Below are 27,542 nucleotides of genomic sequence, written 5' to 3' on the forward strand. Positions count from 1 at the left end.
AAAACTCATGTTCAAAGGCCTGTACATCCGCCGATCTAGAAGCGAACAAATGATGGTAATATTGACTGAAAGCCTTCCTTATCGCCTTCGGATCGTCCGTCAGAATACCTTTGTTTTCCATTTCTACAATATCTTTCCTTCTAGCGTATCTTTTTCTCCGTCGTCAAATTTCGCCTACTGGGCATATCATCTGCCAGCAAGCGATCTGTTCGTGCACGGATTGCTGCTCCCTGAAATCTTGTCACATCGATAACCTCAAGCTTTGCTTTAACTTCGCTGATAAGATCAGTGTATAGTCCCGGAGCTCTATTTTCCTCTATAATTGATTCCTTCAACATCTGTATTACGTTCTTGTGTTCAGTTTTTTCAGCGTGTTTAATTTCTACGGACCTTTCCATAACCCACATTTTGACATCAACTTTACATTGTTCCCACTTTTCTGCCCAACTTTTTCCACAATTCAACCAAACTTTTCCTAACACGTTCTTTGTTTCTAAAAGAAACGTATCATTTTTGAATCATTTTGCACTGAGCTTCCACCAGTCCCAGCTGAATTTCCCTTCAGGTGTCACGTTCTTTTCCATGGTTAGTATGACACAACAGTGATCGCTAAACGTAACCGGTTCGACGATGTGGTTACCACAAATCGCCGCTAGCTCAAGGGAAACGTAAGCTCTATCTAGCCTAGCATGACTACGCCCTTGAAAATGTGTGTAATGACGCCTAATTCCTCCCTCTGCAAACTGGGCTACGTCTTGAAGTGAGTACTTTTCAATGTTTTCTTTCAAGAAAATAGCACTTTCGCTTTCGGTAACCGCTGAGCCTGCTCGGTCATCTGCGCTGAGAACGCAATTAAAATCCCCCAAAAGAAGGAGTGACAAGTGTATTGCATTCGATGTACGCACATAGTTCCTGGAAAAACAAAATACGTTCACGCGGTTTTGTAGGAGCACACACACAGATAACTCTGAAATATTCCTCCCCGCACAAAAGATCACAAAGCACCAACCTTCCCCTCGTCCAACACACCACTGCTTGTTCACCGACACCGAGACTGTTCTTAATAAACAGAACACAGTCCGCTGATGTCCCCACTGCATGACTAGCACGCACGTTATACCGCGGCTTGAACTGCGCAACCATAGCGTCCGTCGGGCTCTCCCTCTCTAATTTTGTTTCTTGTACTGCAAAAATGTCAAGGTCTTTCTCATGCAGAAGATGCCTTAGCTGACATTGTATATGCCTAGCTACTAGTCCACGCAGGTTTAACGTGCCGCATTTTAAATTTGACGGAAGACAAGCCATGCTGGGAATTCGGAGCACGAAAAGATACAGGTGTCTTACCAGGCGTACGCCTGACCCCATGAGAAGGGGCGGTATGGCAGACGCCGTAGTGGAGGGCTCCGGATTAATTTTGACCGCTTGTGCGTTGACTTTCGCGCAGCGCATGGGCATATTTTGCATTCCGCCATCATCGGCACTCGGCTGCCCGGCCTGCTTTCGGTCTGTTTCTTTAGCTTTGCCAGGGAAAGAAATGACATTGCTGCACAAAGGGTAGCTTGGAAGGCAGGTACAACACGTGCGAATATTGTGGAATTTTGTAGTTTCTGTCTGAACACCGATGCATGACTGTGCGCATATGTGCCCATTTTTGTAGGCATAAGTTGATATCTTTCAAACAAATCATCTGTAAGTTCAGCGCCGTGTTTGTCTCCTCTTCCTGGTCCAGTTGTCTAGCTCTGTTTGAATGTTCTTGCCACCCTGCGTTCGACCCAGCGTAATAGTGTAGTGACCACGCTAGAATAAATAAATTTATGTACGCATGACAGGAACATTGAAAGTAGCTGTGGCGTGACAAGAGAGGAACTGATACGAACAGGTGGCGAAAAAAAAAGAAAAAGTGGGGCCAGTCCTTTTGGAACGGGCGTCCGCCTGTCCAAAAGCAACGAAATGAAAGAATGAAAAGATATGAAGCGCCACCTGCTAGAGGTAGAAAGAAGCGAACTACTAGTAAGCCTTGTTTCACATTTATGGAGCCACCTGTCAGTGATTGGCGGGAAAGCACGCGCGTAGGAATACACTAATGTAGTGCGCGCCATCCTTATTGGACGAGATAGCTCTACCTTTCGTAGTGCTGCAAACATCTTCTGAGATGGAGTATAGGTTTGATGTAGTAGTAGAACTTTTTGACGGGTTGGTTGGTACATTGTCTTAAAAGAAGGTCCTACGCCAAAAAAGGAAGAAACAGGAAAAAAACATAGAACAGGAAAGAGGCGTAACTTCTAACTTTAATAACATGAAAGGTAACCAGGCGCTCTTTTATAGCCGCTGAGCTGCATGAGGGTGCGTGAACACGAGGATAGCCAATAAAAAACTAAAAACAAATGCGGTGGTGGACGAGTGATAACAGCACAAGTCATAGGGAGGTCGCTATCACAAAAAGCAGGGTTGATAAAACTTGCGAGTGTGAATGACAGAACAGGTTGAACGATTATGAATAAGGATAAGAACCAACGCTAACCCCCGTATTCACAAACCAATCTTCACCTTTCCTTACGAGGTCCTTACCTTCGCGGCTCCTTTCCGAGTTTCAGAAACCAACCTTACCCTTAAACCGATTGAAGGAAGCGGACTTTGCAAAGGGCATCTAAACGAAACCGTCCAAAAAATCTAGTAGTTTTTTTCTGGTGAGGAGAACAGAAGGCGTGCTAAAGCAGTTGTCTTTTCTTTGATGACTATAAAAAGCCTAAATTACTTCTATTTCGATTTTTTCTTTTGCCCTGGCTAGAAACCTGGTCTCGTTAAATTTCGGACAACAATCTTTACACCTGCTGCACTGTATAGCTAGGTTGCTCCCCGTCTTGCTTTTAGGGTCACATTGTGTTGTCGAGCACGCTCATTGAAACACTGTCCCGTTTGCCCCACATAAACTTTGCCACACGTCAAAGGGATCTCGTATACCACATTAGTGGTGCATTTTGTGAACACTGTTTGGTGTTTGACAGTACAGGCCTTTTTGACCCGCTTTCCTGACACCATCGGGCTTAAACTTGCCAGTTTGCAGGGGGCTGAAAAAACCAGCTTCACTCCGTGCCTGGAAGCCACCTTTTTCAAATTGTGAAGAAACCGATGCAGGTAAGGTATGACCTGCACAGGTTTGTTTCCAATGTCACGCTTGTAGCCCGGTTTCTTCATTTTTTGAAGGAGGCTTTCGGACACGCTGGTGACCAGTTGCAATGGGCAACCTGCTGACATAACTCTTCCGATCTGATACTCGAAGCTTTCACTTATCTTGTGTGGACAAGATTTTTCTAGGGCCGACCTAATGCAAAGAGAAACTATTCCTCCTTTTTCTAATTTGGAATGGGCGATATGGTAGGCTAACAGAGACTTCTTTGAGCGCGGTTGATACGTCCAACACACGTGGTCGTTGGTAAAGGAAAGCTGTAAATCCAAGAACTGTATACAATCATGATCTGCCTTTTCATGCGTGAACTTGAGGTTTGAGGTTGTGCCCAACCCACAGGGGCTGTGGCGACTGTATAATAAAATTTGATTGCTTAGCGAAGTCTTGGGCGGGCCTAGGAGCATGACCGCTTTTCTTTATTTATGAAACATATAAAATGCAAGAAAAAGCATTAGATACCAGTCCTGTCTAGTCTAGCTAGAGGTTCCGTGCTTGGTACGTACTTCTACAAGTATGTAGGCTTTAACCCTTGGTCGATAAGTAAGGTCATGTAGAGTGTCTTTCTGTGTGAGATCAATTCTTTTAAGTTACAGTTATTGAATTTGTCTGTGTGAATTCGTTTCTGTAACTCGAAGTTTTCTACCCTGTAAATTTCTTGAAATATATTTCCTCCCCTTCATCATCTCTATCACCGAACGTCTCCTCCGTCGCCGCCGTGTAGCCGCGTTTGCCGTGGCCTGTGCCCTCCGAAGAAAGAAGGCAATGAACTATCTTGAATATACTGGCGAGTTTTTAATTTCCGTCGAATTTCGCCTTTTTTCGAATTGCAGTTCAACGCATTGTTAAAAATCATTAGAGGGGTCTACAAGTACAGATTTTGTCCGGAAATAGTAGAAAAGACTGATTAAGACTTAGGAAAAATTTCAGCTTCGAGTACTTGTTCTTGTCCGATTATCATAATTGCCCTTATTGGAATGCATTGCGTTTAGGCCTCAGCCCTTATGGGTTCAGCCACGTCGCTGGTGTAATCAAGCGCTCCCCGAGACCGGCCGCTCGCCCATATAGACGGCGCCAGGTTGGTACCCGCCGTCGTTCACCACCGGGGGAGGGAAGGCGGTGGTATACACACCCACGGGCGGTGCTGCGAACTGAGCTGCATGCGATAGACTGTCCGTGTCGGCCACGCAACTCACAGCCTTGTCTTACTTCTATAAACCATCTGCTTGTGAACGAGGCATTGGTACATATCTGCATTCATTTCTCCGACCACAAAGCCACCTTCGTGACAATCAAAGACTGGGGAGTAGTGTCAGTGGATAATAAATAATAATTTGCAACTGTTCATACATACACCGGTATCAAATTCTTTGCCACAGTATATCGTAAACCGAAAAACGTACATACCTGTGCTGAAATTTAGCATTAGTGGGTATCGAAATCGGCCTTCCAGTGTTTTTCAACAATACTTATGATTTGTTTTGCTGCAAAACTGCTGCCTGCGTACAATTTCTGGAAAAATATTTCGGGTCTTCAGAAAATTATTATTTTTTTTTATGCGGGGGTGCGAAGTATTGATTTTGCGAAGTCACAAAAGCGAGGTGTTCCACTTCTTGCGATGCAGGCAATTTTTCGAAAAAAAAAATCTTTATTCTAAGTGACTTTCTTTTGTGTGGGTACGTTTTCCCATTACGTACAAAATTTCATTGAAAAACAAAATGGTCATGGGACTTTGATTACCGTTCTTACCTGAACACACGTATACAGATACATATACTACAGGGTGTTTCTCCTGAGACTTTACACAAATTTAAAAAATAGTCTTTTTCATTTAGAACAGTGGTTTTTCGGTACACCACTGTAAGTTGTGTGGCCCATCAGATACAAGACGTGCTAACTGGCAGGTTGGTTAACTAATATTGAATAGTTAACTTTATAAGTACCAAGTTAGGCTTCCTCATTATTTAAAGGCCCACCGTAAGTAATAACCGTATCAGTTTTAAGCATTTCGAAAACGCGGTTACCTTCAGCGCTGTGGCCCAACAAATTTTGGCTGTTTCGACAAGTTAAGTGCACTGGCGGGGTTGCTCTGCCTGCAAGGGTCTTGAAAGTACATGCATTTTGATGCGGTGTAGTCATCAATTGTTGAGCCATAGGGCCGAGGGTAAATGTGCTTTCGAAAGTCTGAAAACTGATACGGATACTACTTACAGTGGGCGTCGAGACTAAGAGGAATTAAAAAGTTAAATATTCAGTATTAGTTAACCAGCCTGCTACTTAGCACATCTTAGTTGTAATTTGATGTAACACACAGCTGACATTGCTATACCAAAAAAAGCGATGCTCTAGCTCAAAAACCCGATTTTTAAAAACAGTGTAAACTTTTGGGTGAAACGCCATGTATATATCGTCATACAATAAAATCCATAACAGGGTTGCTTATTGCTTGATGTTTCGGTTGGGACGCCTTTTAGGAGTGCCAGCCGAAACGTTCGGTAATGTTCTTAATTGTTTGGTGATTTATGCATATATTTATTAATCAGCTGCAAGAAAGCACCTTTTGCTACGAAGTCAACAAACAACGACGGCAAGAAGAGGTCTGTATCAGCTCACCGCTTCACTGGTGGGCATCTCCAGGGAATTCCTCAGGATCACCACCGGGATGCTCGACGGGAAGATGAGGTTCGACGAGGCGGCGGCCGCCACCGGAATCGCGTACAGCACCGGGTTGGTGGTGGACACCGACGCCTGGGATGAGCCATGCGTATGGGCGCAGTAAGCACGTTGTGTAGTGCAGGTGCCAACGGGAGCACAGGATAAGAACTGACTTCCCTTTTTTTACGAGTCTTGGGAATTTCTTGCGCCCCGTGCGACATTCTTAGGCCCCTTATGAAGCGTAACGGGAGCGAGGCCTTTGATGTTGGCACAATAACGTACTCACGTCTCTGAGCTGCATCTCGTGCACTACGAGAAGCACTCACGCTGCTTTTGGTTCATATGTTAAAGCCCACACGGGAACAAAGAAGCCGTGGCAAGTAGTCAGCATAAACATTTGGCCACTGCGGCAGCCGTGGAAGCTTGAATGCCCCAGCGCTCGTAGTCTGAGAAGCTCAAACGCCTTTCACCTTGGTGGGTGCAGCGTTCAGGGCGCTCGAATCGAGCCGTCTTTCGGCCTGGTGCAGCTAATTACGGGTCTTCTGTTTACTCCTCCCAGCAACCATTTGGGAAAACGTGAAGCACCTCGTCGCGTCTGAGTGCGCTAGAAGATAACACCCCGTGGGCAGGCCAAGCACCGTTGACACCAGTACGCGACAGTCGTCATGTATTTTGAACAAATACGTTGCCTTTTCCTTTCTTTTTAATTTATAATAAGGACCTGACTGAATCTTTGGCTTCTATTTGGTTGAGGATTAGTATACAATTTGTCATGAAATAAGCAGCCATAGTGAGGTGTCAGTATTACAGGCTTGCGTTAACAATATAGGTCAATGGTGTCATACACAGCCTATGAATTAAACATCATCATCAGTATCATCACCCCGCCTACGCCCTCTGCAGGGTGAAGGCCTCTCCCATGTCTCTCCAATTAACCCAGTCCGTGCCAGTTGCCGCCATCGTATTCCCGCAAATTTCTTAATCTCATCCGCCCACCTTACTTTCTGCCGTCCCCTGCTACATTTGCCTTCTCTTGGAATCCACTCCGTTACGCTTAAGGGCCAGCGGTTATCTTGCCTTCCCATTACATGCCCTGCCCAAGCCCATTTCTTCCCCTTGATTTCGACTAGGATATATTAACCCGCGTTTGTTCCCTCACCCACTCCGCCCTCTTCCGATCTCTTAACGTTACACCTATCATTTTTCTTTCCAGAGCTCACTGCGTTGTGCTTAACTTAAGCTGAACCCTCTTTGTTAGCCTTCACGTTTCTGCCTTGTAGGTGACTACCGGTACGATACAGCTGTTGTAGACTTTTTTCTTGAGGGATATTGGCAAACTGCCATTCATGACCTGATAGAACCTGCGATATGCGCTCCACCCCATTGTTATTCTTCTAGTTATTTACCTCTCATGATCCCGATCTGCGGTCACTACCTGCCCTAAGTAGACATATTCTCTTACTACTTCCAGCACCGCGCTACCAACGGCGAACTGCTATTTCCTTGCTAGACTGTTGAACATTACTTTGGTTGTATGCATGCTAATTTTTAGCCCCACCGTACTGCCCTGCATGTCTAAGTCATTGATCATGCTTTGCAGCTCACCTCCCAAGTGACTTAGCAAGGCAATGTTATCAGCGAATCGCAGATTGCTTAGGTATTCTCCGTTAACTCTTATCCCCAATCAACTTGGAGGTATGCAGCATGGCGAATCGAGACCACAGCTCCTGGCATTAAAAGAAAAACAAACACGCCCCATCCTGCGTTTAAATACTTTGATCTTGAGCACATTTATTACTGCTACAGTGCGTACCGCCACATCTGCATTGATGACTTTGTCACATCCATCTCATCGGCGATTGGCGTGTGGCTTCCGTCAACGCGCACCACAATTTTGGCGACACTCAGTCACCACACCTCGACTACTGCTACCGAGCTACCGAGCTGGTTGCTATGCGAGCAGCATTATATCACCTTCTACAACAATCGCCAACAGCGTGGGTTACCTTCAGTGACTCTCGCGCTGCGCTACAATCGATAAAGTCATCAGGAAGCCTTCAAGAGCAGATCGTCGATGGCTTGAACAGAGTACACAACGAGGCCAGTGAGCTACGTCACCGTCTTGTGCTTTAGTGGCTGCCCGCTCACTGCAGTCTCGCAGGCAACGATCGTGCTGACGGTGCAGCGACGAGGTCGGCGCATGGCACCTCCGTGCTCCTACCCATACCCTTTCTCGTAGTGGTGACACGAGACTTCTGGCTGTTAAATCCTGGCAGGTGCAACGCTCTTTGTGGTGTGATCCGTGGTGTCAATACGGACCCCTCCTTCGCACCGACCCCACTTGTGAAATTCGCATTCCACGCCATTTAGGTAGACGTGATCGCAATTGCCTGCATTGGTCAAATGTTTAGGGGAATCCCCCAAGGTGGAGTAGATTTGTAACAAGGGAGTAATTACTCATTGACATCCACCCAAGAGCAGCCATATGGTTACAAAGAAAAGCTATACAGCTTTCACAGAAACTTTGTAGTTAAACAAGAATTCGTCCTGGCCCGGGGTTCGAGCCCGGGACCACCGCTTCACCGGAGCAGTCGCTCTACCAATTGAGCTAACCGGGACGGCTAGCTTATGGTAGGGCGAGAGCGAATTGATGTATAACTCGAAGTGGGAACTGTGTTGGTCAAATCGAGTTATTGATCAATTCGCTCTCGCCCTACCATAAGCTTGCCGTCCCGGTTAGCTCAATTGGTAGAGCGACTGCTCCGGTGAAGCGGTAGTCCCGGGTTCGAACCCCGGACCAGGACGAATTATTTAACTATGAAGTTTCTGACAAAGCTGTATAGCTTTCCTTCGTAGCCGTATCGCTGTGCTCGCGTGGATGCCAAAGAGTAATTACTCCCTTATTATAATTGTCTGTATCGAATTCGTCTGGACGTTACATTTACTAAATTGGTTTTTTTTTTGTAAAATTGGTGCATCAAGTCGATCTCAGTGCTCGATATGTGGTGTGTGCGAGAATCTTCAACACTTTATCTGCCGCTGCCAAATCTTTATTCCCCATCGCAAGGCACTGTTAAGCGCCTTAGGACTCCGTCAGAAAGGCCCCGTGCACCTGGAGCATTTCTTTGGACCCTGGAGTGATGCGACTTCGACTGCGCGAGGGACAAAGGCATTCTTAGTTTTTTCTTGGGGACACGGGATTAGTAGACATCTTTTGATAATCATGTGTGTTGATGAGTGCGTGAGCGTTTAGTATGGTTGATGTCATCTTTCTTTTTCACTTTTTATCTTTTTTCACCAATTTCTATCACCCTCATCTGGAGTAGCGTGCTAGGTGCATAATCAGGCATACCTGTCCTTTATTGATTGAAGTTTTTCTCTCTCCCTTATCCCCAACTGTTCCCATTTCAGGCCTCGGAATACCTCCTGTAAACAGGCAGTGAATAGCATAGGCGAAATCGTGTCTCTCTGCCTGACACCTTTCCTTATTGGAATTTCATTGATGACTTTATGGAGGACTATCGTAGCTGTGCAATCGTTATAAATATCTTCCAATATGTTCACATCACATTCTTCTACACCCTGAGACAAAAAAGCAAAAGCGGCCGCAACCATGCTAAAATAGCGTATTTATTAGTAACAATTTCAATTATACATTTGCTTTCAAGGAACATCATCATCGTCATCAGCCTGACTACACCCACTGCAGGGCAAAGGCCTCTCCCATGTCTCTCCAATTAACCCTGTCCTTTGCCAGTTGCGGCCACTGTATCCCCGTAAACTTCTGAATCTCATCCGCCCACCTAACTTTCTGCCGTCCCCTGCTACATTTGCCTTCTCTTGGAATCCACTCCGTTACCCTTAAGGGCCAGCGGTTATCTTGCCTTCCCATTACATGCCCTGCCCAAGCCCATTTCTTCCTCTTGATTTCAACTAGGATGTCGTTAACCCGCGTTTGTTCCCTCACCCACTCCACCCTCTACCGATATCTTAACGTTACACCTATCATTTTTCTTTCCAGAGCTCGCTGCGTTGTCCTTAAGTTAAGCTGAACCCTCTTTGATAGCCTCCACGTTTCTGCCTCATAGGTGAGTACCGGTAAGATACAACGGTTCTATACTTTTCTCTTGAGGGATATTGGCAAACTGCCATTCATGATCTCAGAGTACCTGCCATATGCGCTCCAACCCATTCTTATTCTTCTAGTTATTTCCCTCTCGTGATCCGTATCTGCGGTCACTACCTGCCCTAAGTAGACATATTCTCTTACTACTTCCAGCACCTCGCTACCAACTGCGAACTGCTATCCCCTTGCTACGTTGTTGAACATTACTTTGGTTTTCTGCATGTTAATTTTTAGCCCCACCGTTCTGCTCTGCCTGTCTAACTCATTGATCATACTTTGTAGTTCTTGTCCTGAGTAGCTTAGCAAGGCAATGTCATCAGCTAATCGCAAATTACTAAGGTATTCTCCCTTAACACTTATCCTCAACTCTTCTCACTTCAGGCCCCGAAATACCTCCTGTAATTAAAGGCATTTAAGGCAGACAGCTGGGCTAGTTGGTGTCTAGTTGGGCTAGTTGGTATGTCCTCTCAACCTCCTGTAAGCAGGCAGTGAAGAGCATCGGCGAGATCGTGTCTCCCTGCCTGACACCTTTCCGTATTGGAATTTTATTCCTGACTTTATGGAGAACTGTTGTAGCTGTGCAATCGTTATAAATATCTTCCAATATATTCACATAACACTCCTCCGCACCCGGATTGCGCAATGCCTGCATGACAGCTGAGGTTTCCACTGAGCCAAATGCTTTCTCGCAATAAATGAAGGCTATATGTAGGGGTTGAATTTGAAGTTGAAGCTGAAAGTTTATTGAGGAATTCAATCAAAGTTACAGTTGTATACAATTATATATTCTACGCATTTCTCTATCACATTGAGTGGCAGTGCCTTACAGTTGGCGGTGTCAATGGCGTTGATGCAGATATTTATTTAAAAAAAAGTTCTTAAACTTTCAAGAGGCTGCAAAAGAAAAAAATTAACAAGGAGGCAAAGAAACAGAGTGTGGAAACCAGCGTGTGGAAGCATGTTGTGTCAATATACTGGAAGATATATAGAACGATAACACAGCTACTATGGTTCTCCATAAAGTCAGCAATAAAATTCCAATACGGAAAGGTGTCGGGGCAGGGAGACACGATCTCGCCAAAGCTATTCACCGCCTGCTTACAGGAGGTATTTCGGGGCCTCAAGTGGGAAGAGTTGGGGATAGGAGTTAATGGAGAATACCTGAGTAATTTGCGATTCGCTGATGACATTACCTTGCTAAGCCACTCAGGACAAGAACTACAAAGTATGATCAATGAGTTAGACAGGCAGAGCAGAACGGTGGGGCTAAAAATTAAAATGCAGGAAACCAAAGTAATGTTCAACAACCTAGCAAGGGGACAGCAGTTCGCAGTTGGTAGCGAGGTGCTGGAAGTAGTAAGAGAATATGTCTACTTAGGGCAGGTAGTGACCGCAGATCCGGATCATGAGAGGGAAATAACTAGAAGAATAAGAATGGGTTGGAACGCATATGGCAGGTTCTCTCAGATCATGTATGGCAGTTTGCCAATATCCCTCAAGAGAAAAGTATACAACCGCTGTATCTTACAGGTAGTCACCTATGGGGCAGAAACGTGGAGGCTAACAAAGAAGGTTCAGATAAGTTAAGAACAACGCAGCGAGCTGTGGAAAGAAAAATGATAGGTATAACGTTAAGAGATCGGAAGAGCGCGGAGTGGGTGAAGGAACAAACGCGGGTTAATTATATCCTAGTTGAACTCAAGAGGAAGAAATGGGCTTGGACAGGGCATGTAATGCGAAGGCAAGATAACCGCTGGTCCTTAAGGGTAACGGAGTGGATTCCAAGAGAAGGGAAACGTAGCAGGGGATGGCACAAAGTTAGGTGGGCGGATGTGATTAATAAGTTTGCGGGGATACGGTAGCCGCAACTGGCAAAGGACAGGGTTAATTGGAGAGACATGGGAGAGGCCTTTGCCCTGCAATGGGTGTATTCAGGCTGATGATGATGATGATGATGATTATGTTCCTTGAAAGTAAATGGGTAATTGAAATTATTATTAATAAATATACTATTTCAGCATGGTTGCGGCCGCTTTTGCTATTTTGTCTGGAATCGCTATGTGTTATTGCTGCACCATGCGTCCAGAAGTCCACGCCGTATTGCCTAATTTCTGTTCCAAACGGACCGTCGCCACACTGCTCCAGAGTGTACAGCTTAGGACACGTCTGAAGCCAAGGTGTTCATACTCTCTCACCTGCTTCCCTCAGTGGCTTGTTCTGCAATAAAATCATGCAGGAGGTTCAGGTTCCTTGGGAACGGTGTTGACTGCATGCAGACTAGTGATACGATGTGAAGAAGTCTTGCTGATTCGTATTTGCTAAGCAGCCGTATTCGAGAACAAACTTAACTATAGTGTTATTTGATAAAAAAAACACCAAGAGCGACTTATTCACAGAAAAAGCTCACAAAGTGATCCATTGATAACAACTTTGTTTCAACCGCATTATTCCTGCTAGGTTATACAAAAGAACGAGTGTCGGAGAAACGCAGGCCGCCTTCCTGGCTTCCGCGGAACCGTCTGCTCCGCGGTGGTGCAACACAGCGATTCCCAAACCGATTCCAAGCTATTTCTGAATTTCCCGCCGTTCACCTGAATCGACGTCGTGCCCTGGGCTTCATTGAATAACCAAGAGCGAACGTAGATCAAGGCATCCAACGGCGAAGGGCGGGAACCTCAAAATTGGAATCGAATAAAGAAGGAGGCGTCATATTATAGTTTCCAAGACACGACGGCTTGCCGCCTCTCTCGGTAGCCGTCGTGCGTGGCAATAGATATCTCATTAGGTCCCAGCTAGTTCGAAAACCACGTTCGGCGTAAAGCCCACAGAAAGACATGGATGACCGAACACAACTGTTGTGTTCCCGAGTGTTCTGCCTCCACTAGAAAAGGCAGCGGCTATTTCGCTGAGGTCGGGACCGCGCGGGCGGAAAAGTGGGATTTGCAGGTCAATCGAGAAGGCTGGCAACAAACAACTTCAAAATGTGCGAGCTAAGGGATGCGAAACGATTGCATTCTAGGACACCTTTTGCTGACGTGGAGGTGTAACGAACAACGTTGCTTCCTGATAGTTGCTGATATTAGCAGCCGTCCAAGACTAGCTCTCGCACTTGATTTCATGGCCAAGGAGGAGCTGTCTGAAAGGCAGTATTTGGAGAGTGGGCAAATGTAGCTTCAATTAAGCTATCCTATTATTTGGAAAAGTAGTGAAATGTAGACTGCTGGGGTGAACAGATAGCACTGAAGTATGCTGCACCCGTTCTGAGAATGTAACGACTCACAAGGCGCCGAGTTTCTCGGCAGATTGGCTGCAAAAAGTGGCATAGTTTAGCCTAACTTAAGCAATCTCTGGTACCACCCCGTCTTGGCAGAAACCGAATTTGCGGAATTGCATGCGGTAGCGGCAGATTTCGCTTCGAAACGGTCCGCCGCCGCATTGTGCTCAGTGCAGCCGAACGGGAGAGTGGGACACAACAAGCAGCCTTCGAGAGCGGTGTCTTCACAACGAAAGCGGCCCTGGCCATCCAGCCATCCTATTTGCGGCGGAAATCTGGCGCCGCTCTGCGTATGGGTCACACCAGCGACACCGGCACCCAGAAATTTAGCGAACCGACGAGCTCCATAGTTATCGCTAGAGGGCGCCACCACGCCCGCTAAATCTGGCGGCAGAGTTTTGGCGTAGCTGTACGTGCTGCCAGACTAAGCGTCACTGCGCACATCTACCTGACGATCTGAAGAGAACCTTGATCTATCGCTCATAACTAGCACGATTCATTCCGTTTGCAAGTAGCATTACTTCCTTGGAACTTAACCTTTGTTCGTCACCTTCTTGAGCTCCATGAAAAAAATATTCTTGGCATTCTGGAAAAGGATGCTCCCACAATGGCGACACTATGCATGCATTAAACTGCTGACTTAGCGTTGGCGGGGGGATCCACTGTCCATTGAGGTAGTAGCGCCCGTACAACGCTCAATTCGCGTTTATTTTGCAGCAGCTTCTGCAGCGCATGAAAAGCGATAGCAAGAAACTGGTATTACATTTAATCTCCTAATTTCGCTCAGATTTCCGGTGCGTCATCATCGAATAAAAAAGAACACGTTCTGTGCGCGTCGTTCAGATAAAGGAGATTTTGCAATGTCACACTAAATTAGGTTATTGGCTCATTATTGCGATGAATATATGCTCGCCCGAATTCCTCAAGTAAATGATAGCTACATTTATCCATGCAGAAGAAAAGACTGGGCGCTTTCGAAGCATAACATTTAGAAGTTTTCCCAAGACTAAAAATTCCAGAGGACCCGCACAATTTTCGAAGTAGGGCTCCCCAAGAAAATCGATTATGGTGGTGGGTGAATTTGGGTGAATTACTGGATCGGATTATTATGTTCACATATGATGATCTAAATGAAGCTACTCGAGTCCTCAGATTTTCAAACTCGGTGGTTCTGATGACTGAAGCACCCTCTCTACCAGTCAGGGAACTTCTTTGCAAGACCAATACCTAATGGAAACGCATTAGCCTGCTTTTTTCTTGGAACATAACCTAGGACTGAAAAGGCGTACGATCTCGAAGACAACCGGCATGATGAGGTCGCAGAGGGCGAGGCTGTTGATGAGCTCCGCGAAGCCAGCCGCCGTGAAGGCCATCAGGAGCTGTATGGTGATGGGTGAGCGCGCCTTCCAGAAGGCCGTGTCCACGTTGTCGAAAACCACCTTCACCAGGTTGTGCCGCTGCGCGCGGTAGAAGCAAGAAACCACCGTCATTGCGAAGCCCCAGAGCCGTGAAACTTACAGGGGCACTACATAAGACCCTTCTTATTCCCTTCTTATTTTTATTGCCCTTCTTATTCCCAGAAAATTTTACTGAAGTCTCGAAGCGCCGTCAGTTCTCCCTGAGCGGCCAACCACTGACATTGAACACAGGTCGTCCGCCTGGATATGTTAAACCATGCTAACGTTTTGATTGAGGTCTTCAAAAGGTATTGGTCAGAACGTTCACAAAGATGGTTCCAAAGTGTAAGCTAGGTTTACTGAGCAGGCGTCGTGACTCATGTTTTCTTCGAGTTCGTGCTTAAGTTTCCATTCTGTGTTGCCACTGCCTTGCGTTATTTCAGATGCGACGAAGCATTGTGTGCGAACTGGCGGGTTTTCGCCGACGCCTGTGCCACGCACCACGGCCATCTGCGACAGCATGGAAGTGGATCCGCAGACGAGCAGCAGCGTCCACGACATGTGGCCGCGCAGCGCCTCCCAGTCCAGGAGGCGGCGGCCGGCGCCCCAGAAGCGCTGCTCCTCTTCGCCCGACAGCGCGCTGAGCAGCACCACCGTGCCGCACAGAGCCGGAAGCGTCGCGTACCTGCTGCCGGAGAGAAGGGGTGAAAATCAGGGACGCTGGTCGGAACGGAGAGGAAACTTGGCAGTGATTACTTCCTGACACGCTTCCACTTTCTGCTCAAAATACAACGCGGGATAGTTTTTTTGGCCCAAGCAGAAGTGAGGCTGCGTTTGTTTCACATCGCCAACAGATCAGGAGCGCATTTATGCCGCAGAACGCTAGCGAGTTCATGTTGAAAGTTTGTTTGTGGATCCAAAACAAGTTACAAGAATATACAGCGAGAGGTACCATGGTACAAGGTCGCAGGCGGGACCTCCTATGAAAATAAACTTCAATAGAGAAGTAATCAATAAAATGCGAAACAAAAGCTCTAAAGGATATAAATGTACACATATTATATTTCGACGCAATAGACAATTAATGGCGAACATAATGCAAAGCACGGAACGGACAGATTTAAGTATAAGAAACTGAATACAGAAGAAAGTGCAATGACCCACCTCCAGGATGACGTGATAGGATAAACAATAATAATGTAATGACAATCGCATATCACGAAGGGAAATTGTTGATTTGTAGTTTAAGGAAAAAGCGCAGAAAGGTGAAGAAGTTGGTTGAAATGCATCCCCGAAAGAAGAGGACGAAAAAAAAAAACAAATGCAAGGATAGGCGCCAGCTCGCCACTCACCTTCATTCGAGAAAAGTACGTGTATAATCAGAAATACAAACAGCACAAAAAACACAAAGCCAGCAATCATCACATTAGACACCTCTCGCAGAAGCCAAAACACTAAGAATATCATTGGAGCCCATGCGATGAGCTATTATAATAAAAACATTTTCAGGCAGTCCTACGGAAGTTTGGTTGATAAAATAGAACAATAATAACGCATGTAAAGTGCTTCCAGGAAGCACGTGTGGTACTAAGGACAAAAAGAAGACGAAACAATGCACGCCGTTGTCCGGCAGCAAAACCATAGTTTTTGGGCACAGTGGCCATTCGGTTCGCGAACTCATGGAAGCCCTTTACACGCGCTTGAATAGGACTAACTCTATCAAACTTCCGTAGGATTGCCTGATAAAGAGTTTGAGTTTGTAGTCTCATCACTTGGATGGCAATAATAATCTTAGTGCTTTGGTTTCTACGCGTGGTGTTGAATGGGACGATCACTTTTTTTGTTTTTGTGCTGTTTCTGTTCCTATTTACACGCGTACATTTTGAAAATAAACTTATCTGCGAGTTAGCCTCTGCCCTTTTACTTGTTTTCTTCGTGCCTGTAATACCGTCGCGCTTTCTTCCGCAATGCATTTAAATGAAGAAAGTGTATTACTTTGGTCTTGTCCAGATATAAAGAGATCAATGTCGTGCGGCAAAGTGAAGGCATTGATTCCCGTAGTTAGTTCTGACCTCAGGTAGAAGAAAGTTATTACGTAGCGCTGTTTATAATTTATGATCGTTGTTCATGATCGTGTTGGTAAAGAAGATGAATAGGGGGAGTTGGTGCTGAATCTTAAAGAAATAAAATACTCATATTATAGAAATAAACGGCTCAGATGGGCAGAATGTTTAAATGCCTAAACAACATGCGCGAGGGTAAGGTTCTAGGGGAAGAGTTCTGATGCGTGTGGCTTGCTTTCGGAGTTTTAGTAAGGCCTAGAGTTGAATACGATAAGCGTTACCCCCGAATGAGACCCCATTGTTTAGGCGCCTATGGACGAAAAAGTGGTTTGGTTTGGTTTGGCTTATGGGGGTTTAACGTCCCAGAGTGACTCAGGCTATGAGGGACGCCGTAGTGGAGGGCTCCGGAAATTTCGACCACCTGGGGGTCTTTAACGTGCACTGACATCGCACAGCACACGGGCCTCTAGAATTTCGCCTTCATCGAAATTCAGCCACTGCGGCCGGCTGAAAAATTAGCAAAGGGATAACAATGTATGGATAGGGATATTTCGACCTCTGATCAGAGCGTGTTATACATACGAAAATGTCTTGCACGTTTCTGCTTTATTGAATGCCAACAGCGCAAACGACGCAGACAAAGTAGAAGAAAACACAGGACAAGCGCTGTCCTGCTTTATGTCTTAGAATTTTTTGCGAGGTTCAATAACAGCACCCAGAAATGAAACTCGGCCTTGCGACCAGATGACAGTGGATTTGAAGTTTAGTGGTAGTGTGACAGGAAATGGCTTCTGAGAGGGACGGAAAATGAGAAAACAAGTATTAGTAATATCCACAGCCAGCGAGTTAATATAGCATCAATGCTCAAGAGAATTAAGGTCATTTAGTAAGTTTAATATCAGCTGGTTAACGTCGTCGTGCTATGATAAGATGCCATGGCAATGGCTAGAACAGGAAGGCAAGCCGTTAATATAGAGTAGAAACAATAGAGGGCATGCAATAGGACCGTGTGGAACACATTTGTTTATGATGCCTGTGTTAGATGTTTGGTTAATAATAAGACTTTGTGCCCTCTGTCACGAAGCAGGGTCTTAAGAAGCATTACTGGAGGCGCAGTGATCTTTCGTAATTACAGTTTCCTAAACAAGATGGACTGGCAGCGCCTTTGCTGCAGCGTTCAAAAGATGGTGGCAAGAAAACGAGAAGAACAAGAATTGGATGGGCACTCGGAGGGTACGGCAAGAATTGGAGGGGTTCGGCGCGAGAGCGTTTTGGGTTAGTTGCTAGATATGCAGGTCATTCTCTGCTTAGCATTCATAGATCCCTGAGAGTCCTCATACCCCTCCTGGCGCATTGGTGCCGCGGTTAAGCGATGCGCCACTGCCCTGCGACGGCAGTCTCTTCCAGCGGTGGGCCTTGTGTAGCCCAGGTTGCTCTTCCCGAGCGACCAGTCATTATTTAACTTCCACCTGCCATGGTGGGTAGTTTGCTCACTACCCGGTGAGCAGGCTGTGATTAGGCCGCAAAGTGAGGGGACCTACGTGGCCCACCTGCCTCCTATGTTGCTGTCTGGGAGCCACCTGACAGAGTAATGCGCGTGATTATTCGGTCACAACGCCGACATCAGATTTACAAAACTGTCCTTAGGGGGGAGGCACCTTCCAGCAGTAGTTTCAACTACACCGGCCCGATACAAAAGAGCTGTCACTTCGTACCTGAGCAGGAGAATAGACGAATTGACCGCTACATACGTGATATTTCATCTTAGAATGCAAGCATTGTTATAAGCAGATGTCCCGAGTTATCAGCGCGCTTTCTTCGGTGTGCTATTTTAAGCCATGCACTGCATTAGAGCACAGCTTATACTCTTGACTAACGAGCTGGTTAGTACCAGCAGTTATCTAACCATTCATATCAAACCACTGAATTTGTAGATATTTCAGTCACTCTCTTCGTGTACTGTGAGTTGTTGGCAGCATTTGCGGCATCCGGACATCGACTGAGCCTACTCTGTTACCGCGACGGTGTTTCCGGCACAAGATGAGCAGCTCAGTACATCAGAAGCATCAAAGAAAGCCTGGGTAAGACGTGCACACCCAATCATCGCACATGATCACGGGACGAGGAAGGCAACAAATTCGCCTGTTCGTGCAGCGGCGCGATCCCCTGGAACGGCGATACAAAAGCGCTTCTTCGAGGGCTTCGCCTCGCCCTTCAGTTGTTGGCAGCATTTGCGGCATCCGGACATCGACTGAGGCTACTCTGTTACCGCGCAGGTGTTTCCGGCACAAGGTGAGCAGCTCAGTACATCAGAAGCATCAAAGAAAGCCTGGGTAAGACGTGCACACCCAATCATCGCACATGATCACGGGACGAGGAAGGCAACAAATTTGCCTGTTCGTGCGGCGGCGCGATCCCCTGGAACGGCGATACAAAAGCGCTTCTTCGAGGGCTTCGCCTCGCCCTTCAGTTGTTGGCAGCATTTGCGGCATCCGGACATCGACTGAGCCTACTCTGTTACCGCGCAGGTGTTTCCGGCACAAGCTGAGCAGCTCAGTACATCAGAAGCATCCAAGAAAGCCTGGGTAAGACGTGCACACCCAATCATCGCACATGATCACGGGACGAGGAAGGCAACAAATTTGCCTGTTCGTGCGGCGGCGCGATCCCCTGGAACGGCGACACAAAAGCGCTTCTTCGAGGGCTTCGCCTCGTCCTTCAGTTGTTGGCAGCATTTGCGGCATCCGGACATCGACTGAGCCTACTCTGTTACCGCGCAGGTGTTTCCGGCACAAGCTGAGCAGCTCAGTACATCAGAAGCATCAAAGAAAGCCTGGGTAAGACGTGCACACCCAATCATCGCACATGATCACGGGACGAGGAAGGCAACAAATTCGCCTGTTCGTGCGGCAGCGCGATCCCCTGGAACGGCGATACAAAAGCGCATCTTCGAGGGCTTCGCCTCGCCCTTCAGTTGTTGGCAGCATTTGCGGCATCCGGACATCGACTGAGCCTACTCTGTTACCGCGCAGGTGTTTCCGGCACAAGCTGAGCAGCTCAGTACATCAGAAGCATCCAAGAAAGCCTGGGTAAGACGTGCACACCCAATCATCGCACATGATCACGGGACGAGGAAGGCAACAAATTCGCCTGTTCGTGCGGCGGCGCGATCCCCTGGAACGGCGATACAAAAGCGCTTCTTCGAGGGCTTCGCCTCGTCCTTCAGTTGTTGGCAGCATTTGCGGCATCCGGACATCGACTGAGCCTACTCTGTTACCGCGCAGGTGTTTCCGGCACAAGCTGAGCAGCTCAGTACATCAGAAGCATCAAAGAAAGCCTGGGTAAGACGTGCACACCCAATCATCGCACATGATCACGGGACGAGGAAGGCAACAAATTCGCCTGTTCGTGCGGCGGCGCGATTCCCTGGAACGGCGATACAAAAGCGCTTCTTCGAGGGCTTCGCCTCACCCTTCAGTTGTTGGCAGCATTTGCGACATCCGGACATCGACTGAGCCTACTCTCTTACCGCGCAGGTGTTTCCGGCACAAGCTGAGCAGCTCAGTACATCAGAAGCATCAAAGAAAGCCTGGGTAAGACGTGCACACCCAATCATCGCACATGATCACGGGACGAGGAAGGCAACAAATTTGCCTGTTCGTGCGGCGGCGCGATCCCCTGGAACGGCGATACAAAAGCGCTTCTTCGAGGGCTTCGCCTCGTCCTTCAGTTGTTGGCAGCATTTGCGGCATCCGGACATCGACTGAGCCTACTCTGTTACAGCGCAGGTGTTTCCGGCACAAGCTGAGCAGCTCAGTACATCAGAAGCATCAAAGAAAGCCTGGGTAAGACGTGCACACCCAATCATCGCACATGATCACGGGACGGGGAAGGCAACAAATTCGCCTGTTCGTGCGGCGGCGCGATCCCCTGGAACGGCGATACAAAAGCGCTTCTTCGAGGGCTTCGCCTCGCCCTTCAGTTGTTGGCAGCATTTGCGGCATCCGGACATCGACTGAGCCTACTCTGTTACCGCGCAGGTGTTTCCGGCACAAGCTGAGCAGCTCAGTACATCAGAAGCATCAAAGAAAGCCTGGGTAAGACGTGCACACCCAATCATCGCACATGATCACGGGACGAGGAAGGCAACAAATTCGCCTGTTCGTGCGGCGGCGCGATCCCCTGGAACGGCGATACAAAAGCGCTTCTTCGAGGGCTTCGCCTCGCCCTTCAGTTGTTGGCAGCATTTGCGGCATCCGGACATCGACTGAGCCTACTCTGTTACCGCGCAGGTGTTTCCGGCACAAGCTGAGCAGCTCAGTACAACAGAAGCATCAAAGAAAGCCTGGGTAAGACGTGCACACCCAATCATCGCACATGATCACGGGACGAGGAAGGCAACAAATTCGCCTGTTCGTGCGGCGGCGCGATCCCCTGGAACGGCGATACAAAAGCGCTTCTTCGAGGGCTTCGCCTCGTCCTTCAGTTGTTGGCAGCATTTGCGGCATCCGGACATCGACTGAGCCTACTCTGTTACCGCGCAGGTGTTTCCGGCACAAGCTGAGCAGCTCAGTACATCAGAAGCATCAAAGAAAGCCTGGGTAAGACGTGCACATCCAATCATCGCACATGATCACGGGACGAGGAAGGCAACAAATTCGCCTGTTCGTGCGGCGGCGCGATCCCCTGGAACGGCGATACAAAAGCGCTTCTTCGAGGGCTTCGCCTCGCCCTTCAGTTGTTGGCAGCATTTGCGGCATCCGGACATCGACTGAGCCTACTCTGTTACCGCGCAGGTGTTTCCGGCACAAGCTGAGCAGCTCAGTACATCAGAAGCATCAAAGAAAGCCTGGGTAAGACGTGCACACCCAATCATCGCACATGATCACGGGACGGGGAAGGCAACAAATTCGCCTGTTCGTGCGGCGGCGCGATCCCCTGGAACGGCGATACAAAAGCGCTTCTTCGAGGGCTTCGCCTCGCCCTTCAGTTGTTGGCAGCATTTGCGGCATCCGGACATCGACTGAGCCTACTCTGTTACCGCGCAGGTGTTTCCGGCACAAGCTGAGCAGCTCAGTACATCAGAAGCATCAAAGAAAGCCTGGGTAAGACGTGCACACCCAATCATCGCACATGATCACGGGACGAGGAAGGCAACAAATTCGCCTGTTCGTGCGGCGGCGCGATCCCCTGGAACGGCGATACAAAAGCGCTTCTTCGAGGGCTTCGCCTCGTCCTTCAGTTGTTGGCAGCATTTGCGGCATCCGGACATCGACTGAGCCTACTCTGTTACCGCGCAGGTGTTTCCGGCACAAGCTGAGCAGCTCAGTACATCAGAAGCATCAAAGATAGCCTGGGTAAGACGTGCACACCCAATCATCGCACATGATCACGGGACGAGGAAGGCAACAAATTCGCCTGTTCGTGCGGCGGCGCGATCCCCTGGAACGGCGATACAAAAGCGCTTCTTCGAGGGCTTCGCCTCGTCCTTCAGTTGTTGGCAGCATTTGCGGCATCCGGACATCGACTGAGCCTACTCTGTTACCGCGCAGGTGTTTCCGGCACAAGCTGAGCAGCTCAGTACATCAGAAGCATCAAAGAAAGCCTGGGTAAGACGTGCACACCCAATCATCGCACATGATCACGGGACGAGGAAGGCAACAAATTCGCCTGTTCGTGCGGCGGCGCGATCCCCTGGAACGGCGATACAAAAGCGCTTCTTCGAGGGCTTCGCCTCGTCCTTCAGTTGTTGGCAGCATTTGCGGCATCCGGACATCGACTGAGCCTACTCTGTTACCCGCCGCGCGCGCCGCGCCTAGCGGTGTGACGTCACAGCTGCAAGAGCAGGGGCGCGATTACGAGTTTTTGTCGCAATTTTGAGACTCTGACGTCAAAATGACGACACCGCTAGTCGTCGACCGCGGAATCAACCAATTAGCAGCGAGGTTGTGGAGTCTAATAGTAGGGTTCCACCCAGGAAGCATTTAGTTGCGCAATAAGGGACCGTATGCTAAAGTTTTGCTGTAAACACGCCGTTAATAATTTGAAGAATGTTTTATTTCGCTAACAAACTATGTTTCAAACTCAACGACATGAAGCAAAAGAAGAAGCGTCCTCAATTTTGCAATTAAGTTTGCTCTTCACTCACTTTTGCTGCCGCGATGGTGCGCTGACGCTGGAAAAGCGTTGGTAGCGTCGGCTAGGTGGCGTGAGCTGTCGCCTGATTCAAAGGATTCAGCCATGGATTCAGCCTTATCTCTCCACGCACATACTCAGCCATCGTAAACATGGCAGCCAGAAAAAAAATCAGCTGATTGACGGCTGTCCTTTTTTTTTACACACTACATAGAATCAAGGTACTGTGCGGACGTCTTAAGTGCGCGGAAAAATCTATTTAAAGGCAGTGATTGCTACGGGGCTGCCGAGATCAATTTGCAAGGAGCGCTTGGCTCGAAAACCGGCGAACGCAGCTTTAAGGCAAGTTCACACTGGCAAGTTGCAAACGTCGCGCTAGTATTCTAGGCGACCGATTTCGGTCAATTAGTTACGGTTCGCGAAGCACATGTAAAGCGGGGAGGGAGCGTAACAAATCGATTTAAGCCTGTCGCGCGACCTCCGCGACTCGCCAGTGTGAACTCACCTAGCCTGCTATCGTTGGCAAATGTGCTCCAAAGGCGATGCGTGATTCTATTTATTTTTGTTTAGAAAATACAAGGCGACCATGAATAATCACACTGCAGCAACTGCCGACATACGGAAGCAGACTGGTGCAGCTGCTGGGAGCTTGCAATGTCACTGCGGGAATAGCCGGCACGCCCGGTCACTGCGCCAACAATCACTCATGCCGCCTCGTAACCAACTCATGCCGCCCGCTTCGGGTTAAGCACTTGGCATTCGTGTTGGTGTTTTTGACGTTCCGTTCGGATGATGCTCGGATGACGCCGCCGGGGATACTGCGGTGGCGAAAGTTTATGCAAACGAAGTCCACCTTCGCCGCCGCCTTGTCTTGAGGGGTCTCGCCGGAAAGCGCGCACCTTCTGCGACTTAACTTCGACAGTGGTCTCCGCAACTCACCGCAAACACTTGCACAGTCGGTTGGGCTACGCCGACGTTTAGTTCATTTCCTACGGTGTCTTGAAACCCACCGGCGGCGAAGGCACGCTCAGGCACTTGCCGCTCCACTGACCGCGCACTCACCCGCACACCTCCAAGTTCAACGGCGAGTTCGTCGCACAGCCATTGTGCTCCTTCCTATGTCAAAACGTTGAAACAACTCGTCCGGCACGTCAAAACCGTCTTCATGCACCCTCTTACACCGCTGCTCGCGCGGCCACCGGCCTTGTAAACAACCGCCATTTTCTGTCTCAAGCGGTTTGAGACCACTCGTTCCAATCCCGAAAAATCGTCTCAATCGGCTTGCATAATTAGGTAAGCAACTTCAACACTTCTGCCCGTTTTATGACGTCGGCCGGTGACGCAAAAAAACAATATGGCCGCTGGTCACGACCGACAAATAGGAACGGGGCAAATGAGACACTTTTTGAGACACTTTCCGATTGAGACGATTTTGAGCGACTCGTAATCGCGCCCCAGGGCTACAACTTGTGCCGTCGCGAGGCGAGGCCGCGCTTGGTAGCTGCTGCCTAACTCCTGCGCCCGCCGCGCGCGGCGCGCTATTCGATGGGATTGGATTGGATTGGATAGGATAACCGATGCATCACCACAAGTATAACCACAAGCACCACCACCAGCTACACCACCAGCTGAACCATGGCGTAGCTACGGATATTGCCTTCGCAATTACCGGGCTTAACCAAGCTAAGCCACAGCCATTTTTATTGAATTAACCTTTTTTACATCTTTCTTGCTTTCATGATTCTTTTGTTATCAGTTTGCTCAGCGTGCCAACGAAGTTCCTTTCTTTGTCCTCTTGCAACAGGGACAGACCGCTATCCTTTATTTATTTATTTATTTGAATTTTCTGCAGCGCCGTGACAGCATAATTGCAGTTGGTATACATAATACATACATGTCAAACAAACAACATCGGCTACCCAGTAATTGATACACGGTAACGAAGAAGAAAATAGAAAGAAAGTAGTGGCATCAACTGTGTGCACACATGTCAGGTTTACCGGGGGTACCAATGCAAAACAGAGAAAAGGCGATAAAGTATAAGCGAGCATTCACGCACGCCTCAGGCTCGACAACAGCGTACGAAAAGCATTCTCAGACCGACATTCAACCACAGCATGAGGCTTCTTGTTCCATTTATTGATGGTATGCGGAAAGAAAGAGTGCTTGAAAGCATCAGTACGACATTTTATCTCGCGTATTTTCCATTCATAATCGCACCGTTTCGATGTAAAATAGGGTGGCAGCAAATATGTTTTAGGGTTTATGCCAGTTTTATTAAAATAAATGCGGTAGAGAAATTCTAGTTTAATCTGTAGTCGGCGCTCCTTAAGGGACTCCAAATCCTGCATAATGCTGATACTACGAACATCGAAACTATAGCTGTTAGTAACAAACCGCGCTGCACGATTCTGAAGGAACAAACAGCGCGACGAAACACGGACACACGAAGAAACGACACACACACGAGCGCAGACTCACAATTGAAAGTTTATTCTCGTGGAAAGACCCTTAAATATAAAACATGAGGGGCTGGGTAACAGGGCTGCTCCCGCGATAACCGGCAGTCAGTGTGGTCGCGTCACAAGATGACACAAAAACACAACAGGGAACAAAAGAAAGTTATAAGCGATAAAAAGACGGTGTAAAGGGCCGCGTAACAGGGGTTAGGTTGGCAACATTAACAAAAACTATGAAAAAGCACATAAAAGGACGGGGAAAGGTAAAACATATGAAGGACAGATGAAAATTATAGAGGTGAAAACAAAAATATAAACAATGTAAAAACGTGAAGAAGGTAAAAGTTAAAAAAAAACGTGCCCAAAAAGGGGTGTGGAACCAAAAGCAAGATAAAAGCGGTAGCAACGAGGATTCCGTGAATTAATCAGCTGTGTGTGGTGCACCAGAAACCTTATGCGTTAGTCAACGCACCTAGAAAATCTAGCTCTTTTTTTGACAAGGAGAGGGATGGAGTACTGACGCAGTCTTGACCGGCATAATGGATTTGGAGGGCTTCAACGATTTCCCTTGTCAACCTATCTCTTCCTCGTCCAATAGTGGTCAACGATTAAAGTCAGGGGTGCAGATTCTTTCAGGGGTGTTTTCTCCGATTTTGCACTTCTAACAGTGCTTAGCTACGTCGACGACTACCTCGTTCTTTTAAATTGCAGCCACGAATCTTTTACCTCAGCAGTATCGCAGGCCCTTTCCTTACTTGAAAGAAGCATACCTCTCCCTTTGACGCATGAAACACCCAACGAGCTGTCAATCAGATTTCTTGACCTAAGCCTCCGATTTTCTGATAACCACACCTGCTGGTCTTACCAACCTAGAGGCAAGAAGGCACTCCTGCCGTTCGCGTCAGCCCTCACAAAACTTGTCACAAAACTTGTCATAGTAAAACTGGGCTTCCAAAACGCGCTGCAAAAATCATGTGAGCATTTCTTCCTGGACAGCTTCAATAACCAGACCGATCGCCTTATAGCAGCAGGCTACCCTTTACACCTGCTAGTCTCCGTAGTTGGCTCCATGATCAAGAAGTCCTGGCAGCACATCGAACCTGATACTTGAAACAATAAGCGCAGAAATGTTGTGGTAATGCCCTACCTCCACAAACTCAGTCATCATCTAAAAAAAGTCGCACAGCGCGCCGGTGTGGATCTCGTCTTCACGGCCCCCAACAAGCTTTCCGCCCTCTGTTCCAAAGTGAATAACCCACAGGAACCCCGAGGGTGCAGAGTGTCACACTCTGAACAATATGTCCCCTGTGATTCAGGAATAATTTACTCTGTGCCAGTGTCATGTGGGAAGAGGTACATTGGTCAAATGGGAAGGTGTGTCAATATCAGACTCCAAGAACATCAAAACAATGTTAAAAGTATACCCATTTCTGGGCACCTGTCTAAGCACTGTAAGAAGTGCAAGATCGGAGAAAACACCCCTGAAAGAATCAGCACCCCTGATTTTAATCGTTGCACCACTATTGGGCGAGGACGAGGTAGGCTGACAAGGGAAATCGTTGAAGCCCTCCAAATCCATTATGCCGGTCAAGACTGCGTCAGTACTCCATCCCTCTCCTTATCAAAAAAAGAGCTACATTTTCTGGGTGCGTTGACTAACGCCTAAGGTTTCTGGTGCGCCACACACAGCTGAAGAAATCACGGAATCCTCGTTGCTACGGCTTTTATCTTGCTTTTAGATCCACTTCCCCTTTTGAGTACGTTTTTTTAAACTTTTACCTTCTTCACGTTTTTACATTGTTTATATTTTTGTTTTCACCTGTATAAATTTCATCTGTGTCCTTCATAGTTTTTACCTTTCCCCGCCCTTTTGGGTACTTTTTCATAGTTTTTGTTAATGTTACCTACCTGACCACCGTTACGCGGCCCTTTACACCGTCTTTTTATCGCTTATAACTTTATTTTGTTCCATGTTGTGTTTTTGTGTCATCTTGTGACGCGACCAAACTGACTGCCGGTTATCGCGGGAGCAGCCCTGTTACCCAGCCCCTCATGTTTTATATTTAAGGGTCTTTCCACCAGAATAAACTTTCAGTTGTGAGTCAGCGCTCGTGTGTGTGCCGTTTCTTCGTGTGTCCGTGTTTCGTCGCGCTGTTTCTTCCTTTAAATGCATTGCCAACTAGCCCAGAACCTTGCTCTTCTGGACGATTCTGAACTCGCTCCAGAATAGCACAGTGGGTTCCGGCTTG

The 27,542-nt window shown here is 47.7% G+C and overlaps 1 protein-coding gene across 1 annotated transcript in view; it reads right to left on the reverse strand.

Annotated features, from left to right (window-relative positions):
- The window catches only part of LOC149325798 (putative transporter B0285.6), a 28,167-nt gene extending 7,968 nt beyond the window's left edge, over window positions 1-20,199 (reverse strand). Inside the window, exons 1-4 of the mRNA XM_089564388.1 lie at window positions 20,171-20,199; window positions 15,138-15,321; window positions 14,529-14,696; window positions 5,798-5,932 (exon numbers count right to left, since the gene is read on the reverse strand). Of these exons, the coding sequence (XP_089420514.1) occupies window positions 5,798-5,932; window positions 14,529-14,696; window positions 15,138-15,321; window positions 20,171-20,199 (516 nt within the window). The remainder of the gene's footprint in view (window positions 1-5,797; window positions 5,933-14,528; window positions 14,697-15,137; window positions 15,322-20,170) is intronic.
- Window positions 20,200-27,542: the final 7,343 nt, after the last annotated feature.

The sequence above is a fragment of the Amblyomma mixtum genome, chromosome 10 (assembly GCF_055824585.1).
Source record: "Amblyomma mixtum isolate Tamu chromosome 10, ASM5582458v1, whole genome shotgun sequence".
NCBI lineage: Eukaryota > Metazoa > Arthropoda > Arachnida > Ixodida > Ixodidae > Amblyomma > Amblyomma mixtum.